The sequence below is a fragment of the Triticum aestivum genome, chromosome 7D, assembly GCF_018294505.1.
Source record: "Triticum aestivum cultivar Chinese Spring chromosome 7D, IWGSC CS RefSeq v2.1, whole genome shotgun sequence".
NCBI lineage: Eukaryota > Viridiplantae > Streptophyta > Magnoliopsida > Poales > Poaceae > Triticum > Triticum aestivum.
The window spans coordinates 622,956,092-622,970,703 of NC_057814.1; the positions used below are offsets into that span (position 1 = coordinate 622,956,092).

Sequence of the window (14,612 nt, forward strand, 5' to 3'; positions counted from 1 at the left end):
CAGAAAGCATATTTTAAAGTTTCAAAAAAATTCTAAAAAAATCGATGGAAACATATATGTATTCGGCAAGATCATGTTAAATTTCGTCGAAAAATGTGGTGATTTGTCGGCTGTACAAAAAAAATTTTGGCCTAATAACAAAAATAAAAAGCCCGTTTTAAAATGTGTATTTGTCTTTTTTTCTGTACGCCACATTTAAAGGTATAATGTTGTGAATTTTTGCACATACATAGTATACATGTGCACGTGTGTACACAAACAAATTTAGAATTTTTCGCGCTACGAAAAAAATAAATTTTGAAAACTGATCATTGGAGCTCGGCCTTCTTTGGCATTTTTCGAGTTACTCATTCCGCACTTCTCAGACAACCTAGGACACTAGGTGCATGTGGACTGATGATATCAAAAAAAAGGTGCATGTGGACTGTTTTATGCTAAGAAAGAGCTATTCTGGCTGGCTTGCATATTCATGGAAACACAATCACATAATAGCATATGCCAGTGGATACCAACATTGGTCAATAAATAAATAAATAACAGAGTCAGAATAGCACACATACATGCATACATACATACATATGTATGGAGTCCACGACATCGGTCAATAAGTTACTCCTCCTGGGGCCATTATTATACCATATATATCATATATGCACTACTGTTGTTAAAATTAAAATTCCTGCAGGGGACGAACAACAACAAGAGACATCTGCCTTTTCAGCAGCGGCACGACAAACGACACCTACCTATTCTTCCTCGGTCAATCTCGAAACGAAGTACATACATTACTATGATCAAAGTCTTCATGATGGGGATTAATAGAAGCCCTGGAGAAGAAGAGGCCCTCTGTCTGTGCCTCTCCATTCTTTCTTCACCATTAATCAAGGGGATGATGATGATCTTGGACGATACCACTGGCACCTGTTACATCTGCGACCCATAAGGTGCGAGTGTGCTGCTGCGCAGGCTCACGCCGGCACCTCTCAGCGAAACAGCAGGGCCCCTGTGGGTGCTCGCCCTGCTTACGAGGCTCGAGTCGAGGTAGAGTATGATGACGGTTATGTCGTCATGGAAGTGGCGACGGACACCTCGGTCGATCTTTTTGAGATCGGAATACCTCATCTCTCTTTTCTTGGCTGCTTCTAGCAGGGCTGATTTTATGAGCCTCCTAGCGCTCCCCTGCAAAATCAAACAGAGCATGAGCCATTAAGAGTCTCCAATTAGCACAGAGGGCTTAGCAAAAACAAGGTAAAAGTAATTTTGACGCAAAGCTTCCGCCACAGCGGTGATGAATTTTAACCCACTGCATCACAACCAAAACTCATCAAGGGTTCTATTTTCTATAGAACCTGTAAACCATGCCACGTCAAGAATTTTCTGATGGTATGATTGCTGGATTTTATATGCCACATCTTATTTTGCAACATCCAAATTATTTTGCAATATCAATTCTATATGCAAATTGTTATTTTCAGATATCAATTATCCATTCAGAGGCGCCTCATTATTATTTCATAAATGAAATGCTGGGTGATAAATCTTAATTTTGACTTTGTATATAACTAGAAATCTAATGTGAAATATCACATCATAATGTCATGGACAGTTGTAGTAGAATACGCCAAACATTATGGAAGTATATTTGTCAGGTCAATTTATTTACATGGGAGTGAGAAACTTACACTACGAGGGCTACTTTGAACAATGTCAACAGCCTCCTGGTTGGTTAAGTGCTCCCAAAGTCCATCAGATGCAAATATGATAAACTCATCATGTGGCTGTATTGGTTGCACGCAAATGGATGGTTCTGAACTTAGTATGGGCCTGTTAAAAGGTTCACGAAGACGGAATTTTGCATACAGAGGTTCCCGGTTGAACTCTTGTTTTTTCAGATAGGCATCACCAATCGATCTGCAGACCTGCAACATACAACAAACAAAGAAAAATTAACAATCTTCATTTGGTCCCACGGTAAAAAAAAGAAGTGGCAAGTACCATCATATTTGTTACTCATAGTCATACAAGACAAACTCAGCAACACATTTCTGCATGTGCTATCATGAAGTGATGAATCAGCGGGGCTAAATAACATTGTTTTACTAATGAATAGTTAAACAGAGTGATGGAATTAATCGAACTGAGCCATAACAATATTTCTTGAGTAGTAACTATCCATCCCATGAGAAATAAGTCAATAACTACTAAGTAGTACTCCATGACTATTCAAGAAATCCCTAATAATTATCAAGCTCTTCACTTCAGTGCTACCTAATAAATATAGCAGAACTGTCATAATGGTCGATCACATCAAGAGGTAATTCTCATCCACAAACATAAGAATATGTTTATTGCATTTCTACCCCCTTACAGCCCTACTACCTATTACCACTTAGTTTTGTCTGTATCTTGGACAAAAACATGAATGAGGTTATTCACTAAATACCATTCAGAAGATAAGGAACTGAGGAAGGGACAATATTAAACTTCCAGGTGGTGAAACTGAAGGTATATTTTGCCAACTAAATGCGCATAAGCATATGGAATAACCATAACATCGAACTTCCACAAATCTACAAATGTCTCCCCAGTGGCAGATGACGCACCTGAATTAGGCCTTTTACACGCCAAACATTGTGCTTGAGAACAACAACATGCCTATCTTCAGGGTGCATTGACTGCAATTCTTTTCTCACTGGCTCAATGCTGACATTATGCTCTGCGGACAGTTGGACTGCCAATACTTCTCCAGTGGCTTTAACATGTTTTCCTAAAACAGCACGAGAATCCCCAACATTGGCAACATAAAGCATGCCACCACAGATAACACCAACCAGACAGCATGAGCCAACAGCCGCTATTTGAGGCTTGACAGGCCATTGCTTGGAGACGATAGAGAAGAACCCATCTTCTGTAGCTTCATATGCTTTCTTCAGTACATCAGCTGACATTGAATTTTGTTCCGAAGTGAACCCTGAAATACAAACCAGGGAAGAAGTAAATAATCACTGCAGTGCTCATTATCAGGCAAGTGAAACAGGGCAGTGTGGGCAGAGCACCAAAGAATGAGCATAGTACTAATGCATAGTGATGCCAGGTTAGCAATTACGTTTAAGATGGTTGAAGAGGTTATCGTTGATGTAGCAAGCTGTCTCTGGTCCACCGTGCCCATCATAAACCCCGACGAAAGTGCCATATGGGCCAGAGTCGAGAAAGCTCAACGGACCCGACTCAATCTGACACTGGTCCTCAAGTAGGTTATTGGCCTGGACAACAGCCATGGAGAAGTCGCCATTTACATGCTCCCCGGCGTCCTTGTACCATAGAAGTCCATCCTGCCTACCGGCAGCATCTGAGCCTGTCCGGGCATGCCGGTTGGATGAAGGTCTCCAACACGCCCGTAGAAAGTTCATCAATGTCACTATCATCCCTCATCAGTCATCCCACCCACGTACGCCTCCGAGCTCGCCTCATCTGTTATCTAAGAAAATCACAGTGTCGCTTCTCAATGCACCAACAGAACTCTTGCCTTTATCCTGGAAAGAAAAAGAAACATGTATAAGTATGTGAAACACAAGTATGGCTCATTAATAGTACTCAACGCTTATCACTTGCACTCGGACTGGGAACACAATTAAAAAAATGTCATATTTTATCTTTCCTTCCTTCCATTTTTTCAATCCATGCAGGAGAGCTGCATGTATTTGTTCAGTAAGTACACACTTTGTCTACCATGTAACACAGAATTCAAATTCAGCATAGTTGCTTTCTCTACAACTCAAAAGGGTCTGAGGAATCTCCTTTGTCGTAACTTTATAGTACAAGCAGATGTAGGAAAAACAAATCAAATTGCCTTGCTTGGTGCTTTTAGGTTCTACTGTTCTAGTAGGAGCAACCTGGTACTGGGTAACCTACACCATCACCATTTTTAATTGCAAAAGAGACATACGTATAGCATTATATAATGCCTAAATAATGCAGCAAAAGACACAATCGTGTCTCTGTTTGACGCAATCGAGGGCGAATATTTCCCATCATACCTAAGATTTTACTTGAAACATAGGCCGCAGCAAAACATTTCCTAACATACACTCGGAACATCTACAAGAACTGACTTATAGCAACTCATCAAACCTAAGATTTTGCTTGAAAACATGCGCCGGGGCAAAACAGTTTTTAAATACTTTCACAATCAGTTGGGAACCAAGCCTATTCCCCAACAACTCAATTGCCCAAAACCTCATCTACTCCCACAAACTGCAAAACTCTCTCACTCCTCATCCTTGGCATCACAGACTGACACTATAGTGACCACAGAATGGGCAGCTACTGGATACAATTGTGAACCATGATTCAGACGGCAATTTCGCCCAAAATCCTCGACTCGGCGCTTCTCCTAAGCGGCAAATCCAGACGAGACCCGAGCGCGGATAGTATCAGACCTCCCAATCGCCACGAAACTTGGGGACAAACGGGCGCGCTGGTTGATTGGGATCAGGGCAGAAATGCTCTGCTCCCGGTCCCCCACCCCACCCACCCTCTGAAACAAAAATCCCAGGCGCACCTCGCCTCCGTCGGCGCGCCCAAATCGGCGGCCTTGGGATGGGAATCCGGCGAATTGCGGGGAGGGCGACTCGATCGACCTCTCTAGACGACGGAAGGGAGAGGAATACAGTGGTGTTAGAGAGATAGAGAAAGGGGAGGGGAAAGAAAAGAACTTGGAGGGTACACACACCAGTACGGCGCAAGCGGATCGGGTCGTGGCTCGCGACAGCGCAAGCCGGACGAGGGGACTACTCCCCGTCGTCTCCACCGGCGCCGGGGACGACGGTAGGTCGGCGGAGGATGGTGGCGACCGGCGGCGGCGGCGGCGGCACGAGAAGGGGATGAGGCGGGGAAAGGGGGTGGGGTGGGGAGTGCGGGCGCGCTGCAACGGCCGTTTGATGACGTGTGGGGCTCAGACACGGACGCGATAGATAAGGCGGAAAAGCGCGCGGAGGCCCTCGAGCAAGATCGTATTCGCAGATCGGTCCCCGTGACACGTCAACACCAATTAGGAGAAATATCTGTCCAGCAAAAAGTAAAAAAGCACGAGGTCAACACTCATCAGCAAAATGGACCCAATGATAAGGTTTTCATTTTTATTCCAAGTTCTAGCTTGAAGACTAAAAGCTATTTTCTTCTGTCCAATTTATTTCTCCCTCTCGTGCCATGACTAACGCAAATCTTCCCTTCCTTCCATCGATATCTGTCGATGAGCCTTAGGATTCGCCTCCCCTCTGACCGTTGCTTCGATGGCCGGTGACGAGGAGAGGAATCCTAGTGACTCGGCTTTGGCTGGTATATGGGTCAGGATTTTAGTCCTTACATGGGCGGCTCTCGGGTAGATGATCTTCGAGTCAGTTTTTTGAACTCTGATTCTCCCCGAGTTCGTTCATGGGACGCATTCAAAGGAGCTACAACGTAGATTTCTGCCAACTTCTCGATAAGAGCAGCGTGGTTAGGGTTTTCTTCGTGTATACTCGACGACGAGATTTGGTGTCGGGTCATTCACATCGATTCAAGGGTTCAAAAACGAAGACTGTGACTCTGGGGCGTTGGTCCTTATGGGCACGTGCACGAAAACTAGTCGGCCATCACCAACAAGGTCAGATGGGCTATAGTATGGGAGGGTGACAATGGCGCGTCAACAACTCATTTTGGCGGCGACAGTGATCGTTCGATGGTCCAAGGACGTCGATATAACGTTTGTTATATGGGCGCTGCTACGCGTCCGCCGGCAGATATATTAAAATTATTCTTCGCCTGGACAGACGTTGGATCCCCGAGCTGTTAGACGTTCAATCTAGTGTGCGCGCCCCGCATGCCTCCGTCATTATTTCCGCAACATGTGCAATGTTGCAGAAACAAGACAACAAACTTGCCCCCGGCCCCGACAGAGCTGCGCCCAGCGCGCCGCCGCCGTCAACCCGCCACCAAAATCAGCCCGCCGCCGGCGTGCAGGAGCTAAGTTGAACTCTCTGCAACACCATGGCCCACCATATCCCGTGTCAGATGCTTGGATCGCTCACCGAGGGGCCCTACTTGGAGAACAGGCGCGGCCTCTACTCCAGCATGATGGCGACGAGCTCCCACGCCAGGCACCCCTTTGACGATTTCTGCAACTGAAGCTATGTTTCTGAAACATGTGTCGTGTTGCAATGCTTGGCCTCGTACTCTGTAACATCGTGCGCTCCTCCAACGCTTTCTGCAACTGGGGCTATGTTTCTAAAGTAAGACCCATGTTGCATAAGGAAAAAATCTTCGCCGTCGAACCATTTTTTCTGAAACAAGACTTCTGTTGCAGAAACTTTCTAAAACTAGACCCTGTTGTTGAAAAAAAAACTTCACCACAAAATCATTTTTTTATTTCTGAAACAAGATCTCTGTTGCAGGAGCCTTCTCAAACAATACGGTTGTTGCAAAAAAAATGGCTGCACATGACTTGTGGCCAGTGTGAGCACTCGATCAAGATTGATCCGACGGCTACGCAGGCAGCGGACGCTCCGCGTGCATCCGTCGGCTGAAGAATAGCGTTTTCCTTGTTTTATTTGAGATGTTTGTACTTCCAATGAACTCTTATACCAGATCCGGATTTTTTTAATAGTTATATAGTGTCCTCTCTGCTCCTTCTCTTTTATGTGCACTTAATTAATTATGCTTGATATTTGGTCTCTCTTCCCTGTGAATGTGATGTGCATTGTTTCGCTCGTGTTCACACGGACGGTGAGTCTATGCCGCCACCTACACCTGCCTACCTACCTGTATATCTGTCTCTCAGTGTTCATTGGCTAGCTTCACCGGCCCGATCGGCCAGGGAAGGAAAAGACACGTAGACAGAGAGCTGTATTCTACACAAATTGCACCCTTCGTCCCATAATACAAAAACGTTTTTCGAGCTATAGCTTGAAAACCGTTCTTATGGGACAGAGGGAGTATATAAGTGAACGTATTAAAACATTTATGTTTTAAGCACACTGCATAATGTAAAAAAAATGTATAGTGGATGCTCTTTTAGTCTCATCCTTGGTCACTGTTTTTGAACATGCAAAAAAAAACATCTTTGAAGACAGTCGTATATATGCTCACACATATTTACCCAATGAACGCACACAAGCACCCTAACTCTATGGGCACCTCCGAGATAACTAGATATACATAAACATGTGGTAAGAGGTCATGTCTTAATTAGGAGAAGGCAAGCTTTTCTATATTTTTTGTTTCTCTATCTCAGACATTTACCCAACGTGGCATTTATAAGATAGAACTATTGTACACGGCCTAACTCAGCATCGTCAACCTCGATTCCATCAGACTAAAACTCTAACCTCAATTCTTCTGAACAGGTCTGAAACCTGGACATCTTCGTCTCAGCTCTCAACTTTTGCTTGCGGCGTTATTATAAAATGTTTTGAATGTTTTAATGCAGGGTACGTACTGACTGAAATGAGTGAGCAAGTAAACTAAAATACGTCTATATACATTTGATTCATTTAGACAAAGTTAGAGCGTTTTATAATATCGAATGAGCGAGTATTTCTTTTCTTTCTTTTAGGGCGTGCGGCCGAGCCATCCAAAGATGACTCGTTGTTGACTCAGCGCCAGCCTCCACGGCCACTTGTTGCTCTCTATTTTACAGATCAAGCGCGTGAAGGATTAAACAATCCTACTTGCAGGAGCGTGCGAATCCCATGGCATCCTCTTGTTACTTTCTCAAGGCTATCCATCCACCAGTAGCCTCTAATTAATCTGCCGGTGCTGAATAATTAGCTAGTGCGTGCGTACGTAGCAAGCATGTCTATGTTGCACTCACGGAGGACAAGTGTATGGGCTGCAAGTTCAGGATCAGCAGAGTCCAGAGAGATGCAGTTGATTTACGCAGCACATCTCCATCAGTCGGCGCTTCCAGCCAAGCACGCACGCCTTAAATAACGTCTCTGAGCTCAGCCGTCGGTCTCACGCCGACGACACATCTGGCCGTGCCTCCCTGCTTCCTCCTCGCCGGCCTACCTGCTGCATCTGATCTCATCTCCAGGGTGATCGCTCCATGGCATGATCATACATCAGATTTGCCAAAACATCTTGCTCGATCCGATCAGGGAAGAGACTGGGAGCATGATGAAGATGAACACCTGCTGCTTGCTCATCTAGCTAGCTTTGCCATTATTAGCGAGACGGATGGAGACTGCTGCCTGCACCTATCTGCGTCAGCGTGCGTGAATCATCACGCCGGTCCTCATCCTTCCCTTCCGTCGCCTCTTTCACGTGTGGGCTGTGATGCGCCGGGGCCCTCCTCCTCACCCTGCCTCCTTCTTTCTTCTTCTTCTTCTTCTTCTTCTTCTTCTTTTTTCGCCCGAGTCCTATTTTGCTTTCTATATTGCTCTACAGAAACAGCACGTGACAACCTGCTCTTTGATTGTCCAGTTCCTCAAGTTAGCTGGAGAACTACCTCTAGTTTCTTTGCTCTTCAAAAGAAGCTAGATATTCGTCTACTAGTGAAAATCATGCTGATGTTAATTCTGTTTGTATACCTATGTGCATTATGGAGCATCTGGAGGATTGGAAACTCGCATTCATTCAATAGTGCTATAAATGGGTTGACATGAAACCCATATGGTGGGTGATAAAGGGGAATATCAATAGATGGTTGATCATCTTCAAGGGAGTAAAATGCACAAGACCACCATTTTAGCGTCACAGCTCTTGGAAAATCATCATTTTACAAAACCTGACACTTTGTACCACATCAACATTTTGACAGTGGCAAAATACACTGAACCAAAATTTGATCTCGTTTAGACGTGTCCGATTGTGCGCGGGCCGACAACGGTGAAGGCGCCGCTAACGGCCGTTAACTGCCGTCTTTTTCTTTTGCGCTCGTGATGAACCTGCTGGGTCGGGCCGGCATGTGAGGGAGGGGTATTTTATTGGGTTGGGCGCGTTTGGACTGCTGGGCCGGGCCGGTGCGTGTGGGATGGGTAGTTTGTCTAGCCTGGCGCGTTTGGGCTCGTTCCATTATCGTTTATACGTACCTTCGGCTCGCTCTAGTGCCTGTAGTCATCGCTAGGTGGTCTACGGACTTTATGATGTACTAGAGTTTGTAAAATTCTATGTTTTGAAAACAAGGTATATATGTACGCATTCACATACACACACGTCCACACATCTATGAGCACCTCTGAGAGGCTACATCGGCAGGTCTTGAGGTCGACAAAGTCATCACAGATACATAATACAACACTGAAAACTAGGATGCAAACCCAAGTGGTCAATGTTTACCACAAGGAATCTAACCAGCAAAGCAGGGGCTCTCATTCCTCTCTGTTCTTTCTCTCTCCTCCTTTCTTCCTTGAGAGCCGCCGCTGTGCACCTGGCTCCTCTTCCCTTCTCCTCGGGCGGCCTTGTCGGCCGGAGATGGAGCGGGAGAGGAGGCCATTCTCCTCATGTATATAGTAGCTTAGGACTGATGCATTTGCCTGGAATTCCCATTTGGGCAAGTAAGCATAAAAGCAATGGAAGCATAAACATATCTGAGTACAAACAACTACAAAGGAAAAAAGGCTGGAAGCGTAACTCTCTACAAGACCCTTCATAGGAACCAGCCATTTGTCAGGATTCCCAAGCTAATCGGTCAACGTCGAACTCATCGTAGAGATCACTAGTGAGACTGAAGTCTCCTCTACAAAAACATAATTAAGCACCCAGTACTCAGCAAGACTTATATCAAAACTATCTACATATGCATCGGTTTCAACAATGGGGTTATGGAGTTTAACTGTAGCAAGCCAGCTTTGACTCAGTGGCTACCTGAACTACGACTACCCGTAATTTCTTTGGGGTGAGAGCACACATGAGTCCACATAGTCACCACATCAATACAACACTATGGATCTGCTCCCGTCTCCCTACGAGAAGGCCATCCATAGCACTCACACTTTTTTTGCGCATGTTAAAGTATCCATTTCAACTTGCCTATGAACAATGTAAGCTTCCAAGTAGTCCATATCTGCGGACACAACTATTCGAATAGATCATTTACCCTGCATGGGTGTACTTCTTCACACATGTGTCCACCACTTAGCGCCTGCACACATGATACGTCTCCAACGTATCTATAATTTTTTGTTATTCCATGCTATTATAGTATCAATCTTGGATGTTTTTATATGCAATTATATATCATTTTTTGGGACTAACCTATTAACCTAGTGCCAAGTGCCGGCTACTTTTTTTTGCTTGTTTTTTGTTTTCCAGAATATCAGTACCAAACGAAGTCCAGTTGCCATGAAACTTTTTAAATATTTTTTCTAGACAAAAGAGACCCTAGAAGGTTCGGAGGAGACCAGAAAATGGAGGAGTACCCACAAGGCACCAGGGCGCGCCCAGGGGGTAGGCGCGCCCTGGTGTGTTGTGGGGCCAACGTTCATCTATTTGACCTAATTCCACCTCTATAAATTCTCTAAAACGGGAAACCAACAGGGAGCCAGCCAAAACCCTATTTCTGCTGCCGCAAGTTTCTGTTCTCGAGAGATCCCATCCGGGGCCTTTTCTTTTACTCTGTCGGAGGGGGATTCTATATCAACCTTGCTGAACATCCGATGATGTGTGAGTAGTTTATCACCGACCTACGGGTCCATAGCTAGTAATTATATGGCTTCTTCTCTCTCTTTGATCTTCAATACAATGTTCTCCTTGATGTTCTTGGAGATCTATTCGATGTAATCACTTATTGCGTGTGTTTGTTGGGATCCGATGAATTGTGAGTTTATGATCAGATTATCTATGAATATTATTTGAGTCTTCTCTGAACTCTTTTATGCATGATTATTATAGCTTAGTATTTCTCTCCAATCTATTGATTGTTGGTTTGGTCAAGTAGATTGATTTTTCTTGCAATGGGAGAGGTGCTCGATATCAGTGACACAAGGGGACATGACACGTATTGTATCATTGCTATTAAGGATAAAAAGATGGAGTTTATTCATGCTTGAGTTTACTTTGTCTACATCATGTCATCTTGCTTAAGGCGTTACTCCGTTCTTTATGAACTTAATGCTCTAGATGCATGTTGGATTGTGATCGATGCATGGAGTAATAGTAGTAGATGCAGGCAGGAATCGGTCTACTTGTCTTGGACGTGATGATGCCTATATACATGATCATTGCCTTAGATATCGTCTTGATTATTCGCTTTTCTATCAATTGCCCAACAGTAATTTGTTTACCCACCATATGCTATTTTCAAGAGAGAAGACTCTAGTGAAAACTATTGCCCCCGGGTCTATTTTCATCGTATATCAAAAACCAAAATTACTTTGCTGCAATTTTCTTTTCTTTATTTTATTTTTTGTTTTATTTATCCATCTACCTATACAAGATTTGATCCTTCTTCGCAATTTTTATGTGGGCATTACTACTTGGTATAGATTCGTTGATACTATTTTCTTGAGCTGTTCCCCTATGGATGCTTTCAATGCTATGGGAAATTTAGTGGGACTATTAATGAAACAATTTTAACTCTGGAACATGTTATGCAAAGATTAGATGCTATTGAAAAGAAAATGCCTACCATAGAGCGTATTGAAAATTTGGATAAGAAGATTCACACTCATGTCACTCAATTTGGATCAAAGGTAGGGATTACCCTTAAGATGCTAAAGGAGAAATGACCAATAATCAATGAAAGGGTAGAACAAAGTCCAGCTAGGATTGATAAGTTGGAAGAAATTATTAATAATTTAGGTTCCGCTTTTTGTCCCGTCAACACTATTGAAAAAACTCCTCCTAGCAAGAATTGCAAGTTTATGTATGTTCCAAAAGACAAGGGTGCAACATCTAGTAATGGAAATGAAGACCTTAAAATGATTAATGTTCACCCCAACTTTGTTGATTTGATAAAGGAACCACTATATAAAAATAAGTCTCTTGATTTTGTTCCTAGGAGTGTGATTATTAAAAATATATATGCTAGAACACCTGGTAATTATGGTTGTGCGATTGAGGAATTAGAAACCAAAGATGACAATACTTGAAACTATGCCTTATGCCTAGCTAGGGGCATAATACAATAGCGCTTGTTGGGAGGCAACCCAGTAGTTATCCTTTAATTTTTTTGTTTATTTTTTGTTTTTTAATAAATTCATAATTATGTTACTATTATGATTGTTACTTTTATGCCTTAATTAGTGTTTGTGCCAAGTAAAACCTCTAGGATGGTTAGAGTGATAGTTGACTTGATTCTGTTAAAAAACAGAAACTTTTGCACCCAGCTCTGGATTTTTTTAAATTCATAGAAACGTTATTTTGCTCTTAAATTTTACACATAATTTATATACAAATTTTCCATGCTGTCCTAAATTTTCAGAAATTTTAGAGTTACATAAGTATGGTCAATATTCAGATTGTTAAGACTGTTCTGTTTTTGACAGATTCTGTTTTCGTTGCCTTGTGTGCTTATTTTGATGAATCTATGGATTGTATCGGGGGGTATAAGCCATGGTAAAGTTAGAAACAGTAGGTATAATGCAATAACAAAATATGAATGGGTTTGCAATAGTTCTTAAAGTGGTGGTTTGCTTTATTATACTAACGGATCTCACGAAGGTTTTTGTTAAGTTTTGCGTGATTGAAGTTTTCAAGTTTTGGGTGAGATCAGGATGGATGAAGGAATAAGGAGTGGCGAGAGCCTAATCTTGGGGATGCCCGAGTCCCCCCAAGGTAATATTAAAGGACTCGCAAGCAACTTCTTGGGGATGCCCCGGAAGGCATCCCCTCTTTCTTGTAACGACCATCGGTAATTTTACTTTGGAGCTATATTTTTATTCGTCACATATCATGAGTTCTTCTTGCAGCGTCTTGTATGAGTCTTTGCTTGTTTTGCTTTTTAGTTTGTCACAATCATCCTTGCTGGACACACCTATTTGGGAGAACCATAAGTTTATTATGATTTGTTAGAATTGCTCTATGTGCTTCACTTAATTGTTTTGAGCTAAGGAATTGCTCTAGTGCTTCACTTAAATCTTTTTTAGCACGACGGTGATTTTATTTTGAAGAAATATGCTCTCATGCTTCACTTAAATTATTTTGAGAATTGATAAATTTTGAAGAAATATGCTCTCATGCTTCACTTAAATCCTTTTGAGAGTTGATATGTTTATGTTTTAAAGAAATGCACTCTCATGATTCACTTATATTATTTTGAGAGTTGATATGATAAATTTTGAAATAATATTTATGCTCTCGTGCTTCACTTAAATCTTTTTGAGAGTTCATAATAGTAATGGTAATTTGCACGAGATATGAATTTGGTCCCAAAGTGATGAATATTCAAGAGGGATATAATAAAAACTTTCATGAAGATCATTGGACATTATAATTCATGAAGATCATTGGACATTATAAACTTGATTCCTTGCAATAGTTTTGCGATATGAAGATAGTGATATATGAGTCATGTCGGTGAGTAATTATGCTTTAGTAAGAATATTGGTGTTATGGTTTGTGATTCCCTATGCAAGCACAAAAGTCAATAGTTATGCAACAAAGTTATATCCTACTTGTGGTACATTATTCAGTGTTAGTTATGTTTAAGCGTGTTTATGACCGTTTTTGTTTTTTTGTTGGTCGCTTCTCAATCTATTTGCTAGCCTTCATTTGTACTAAGAGGTAATGTTGCTTGTGCACCCAACTCCTTACCAAAGTTGTGCCAAATGAGTACACCATACCTACCTATATGTGGTATTTCCACGTCGTTTCAAGTAAATTTGTATGTGCCAAATCTAATTTTCAAAATGAATTTCCGTTTTGTGCGCCTATACCGCTCATGAAGCGGTAGGGGGTGGCCAATATTTTCCATGCTAGGTATTTTATTCTCACGACGACTGTTTATTCACTTGTCATTGCACGAGAGTGTGGCAGGTAATAGGGATGCCTAGTCCCGAAATGAATTTTTTAATATGTTGTTAATAATAAATTTCTTGGAAAGTGTTGATATGGAAGGCACCCGTGGATACGGCTAGCCATGGATTGTGTAAGAATGGTGGAAAAGAAATAAATTTTACTTTCTCTTTGGGAACCGCCTATGATTTGTCTAGCATGAAAGATATTGAGAATTCCCAGTCGTTTTCGTTTACAGAAAAAGCATGCCTCTCAAAATAATTTTATCTCTCAATTTAAGCTATGAGCTCTGACATATCTACAAATCTCTGCTTCACTCTGCGAAGGGCTTATCTTTTTTACTTTTATGCAATTTTAATTTTAATTTTGAGTTTTCATCTACACTATTGTCATACTTGTGCATTGGATGTAACTAATATTTGAGTGTGTTTCATGAATGGATCAATGATTAAGCATAATAGGCTAGGGACAACTTTCTTTAGAGTTGATATTTTAAAATACATGGTTGCTTGTTGATATGCTTGAGTATTGATGTTTTCATGTCAAATTATAGAATATTGCTTTGAATCATTCAAGTCCAAATGTCGATGCTACAAAGAAAAGAATATATGATGAATATGTTATGTAGCATTCCACATCAAAAATTCTATTTTTATCATTTACCTACTCGAGGATGAGCA

General features: G+C 42.0%; 1 protein-coding gene across 3 annotated transcripts; it reads right to left on the bottom strand.

Annotated features, from left to right (window-relative positions):
* Positions 1-502: 502 nt before the first annotated feature.
* On the bottom strand, positions 503-4,947 carry LOC123165196 (probable protein phosphatase 2C 60). 3 transcript variants are annotated; one of them, XM_044582827.1, is made up of 6 exons: positions 4,733-4,926; positions 4,562-4,644; positions 3,107-3,533; positions 2,604-2,971; positions 1,683-1,919; positions 503-1,179 (listed from the first exon to the last, which is right to left on the bottom strand). In XM_044582827.1, exons 3-6 carry the CDS (start codon positions 3,423-3,425, stop codon positions 925-927), a joined length of 1,179 nt encoding a protein of 392 aa, XP_044438762.1. In that variant the 5' UTR covers positions 3,426-3,533; positions 4,562-4,644; positions 4,733-4,926; the 3' UTR covers positions 503-924. The 3 variants fall into 3 exon arrangements, with proteins under 3 accessions (XP_044438762.1, XP_044438761.1, XP_044438760.1); XM_044582826.1 differs by lacking the exon at positions 4,562-4,644 and having other exon boundaries at positions 4,733-4,947; XM_044582825.1 differs by lacking the exons at positions 4,562-4,644; positions 4,733-4,926 and adding an exon at positions 4,440-4,455.
* Positions 4,948-14,612: the final 9,665 nt, after the last annotated feature.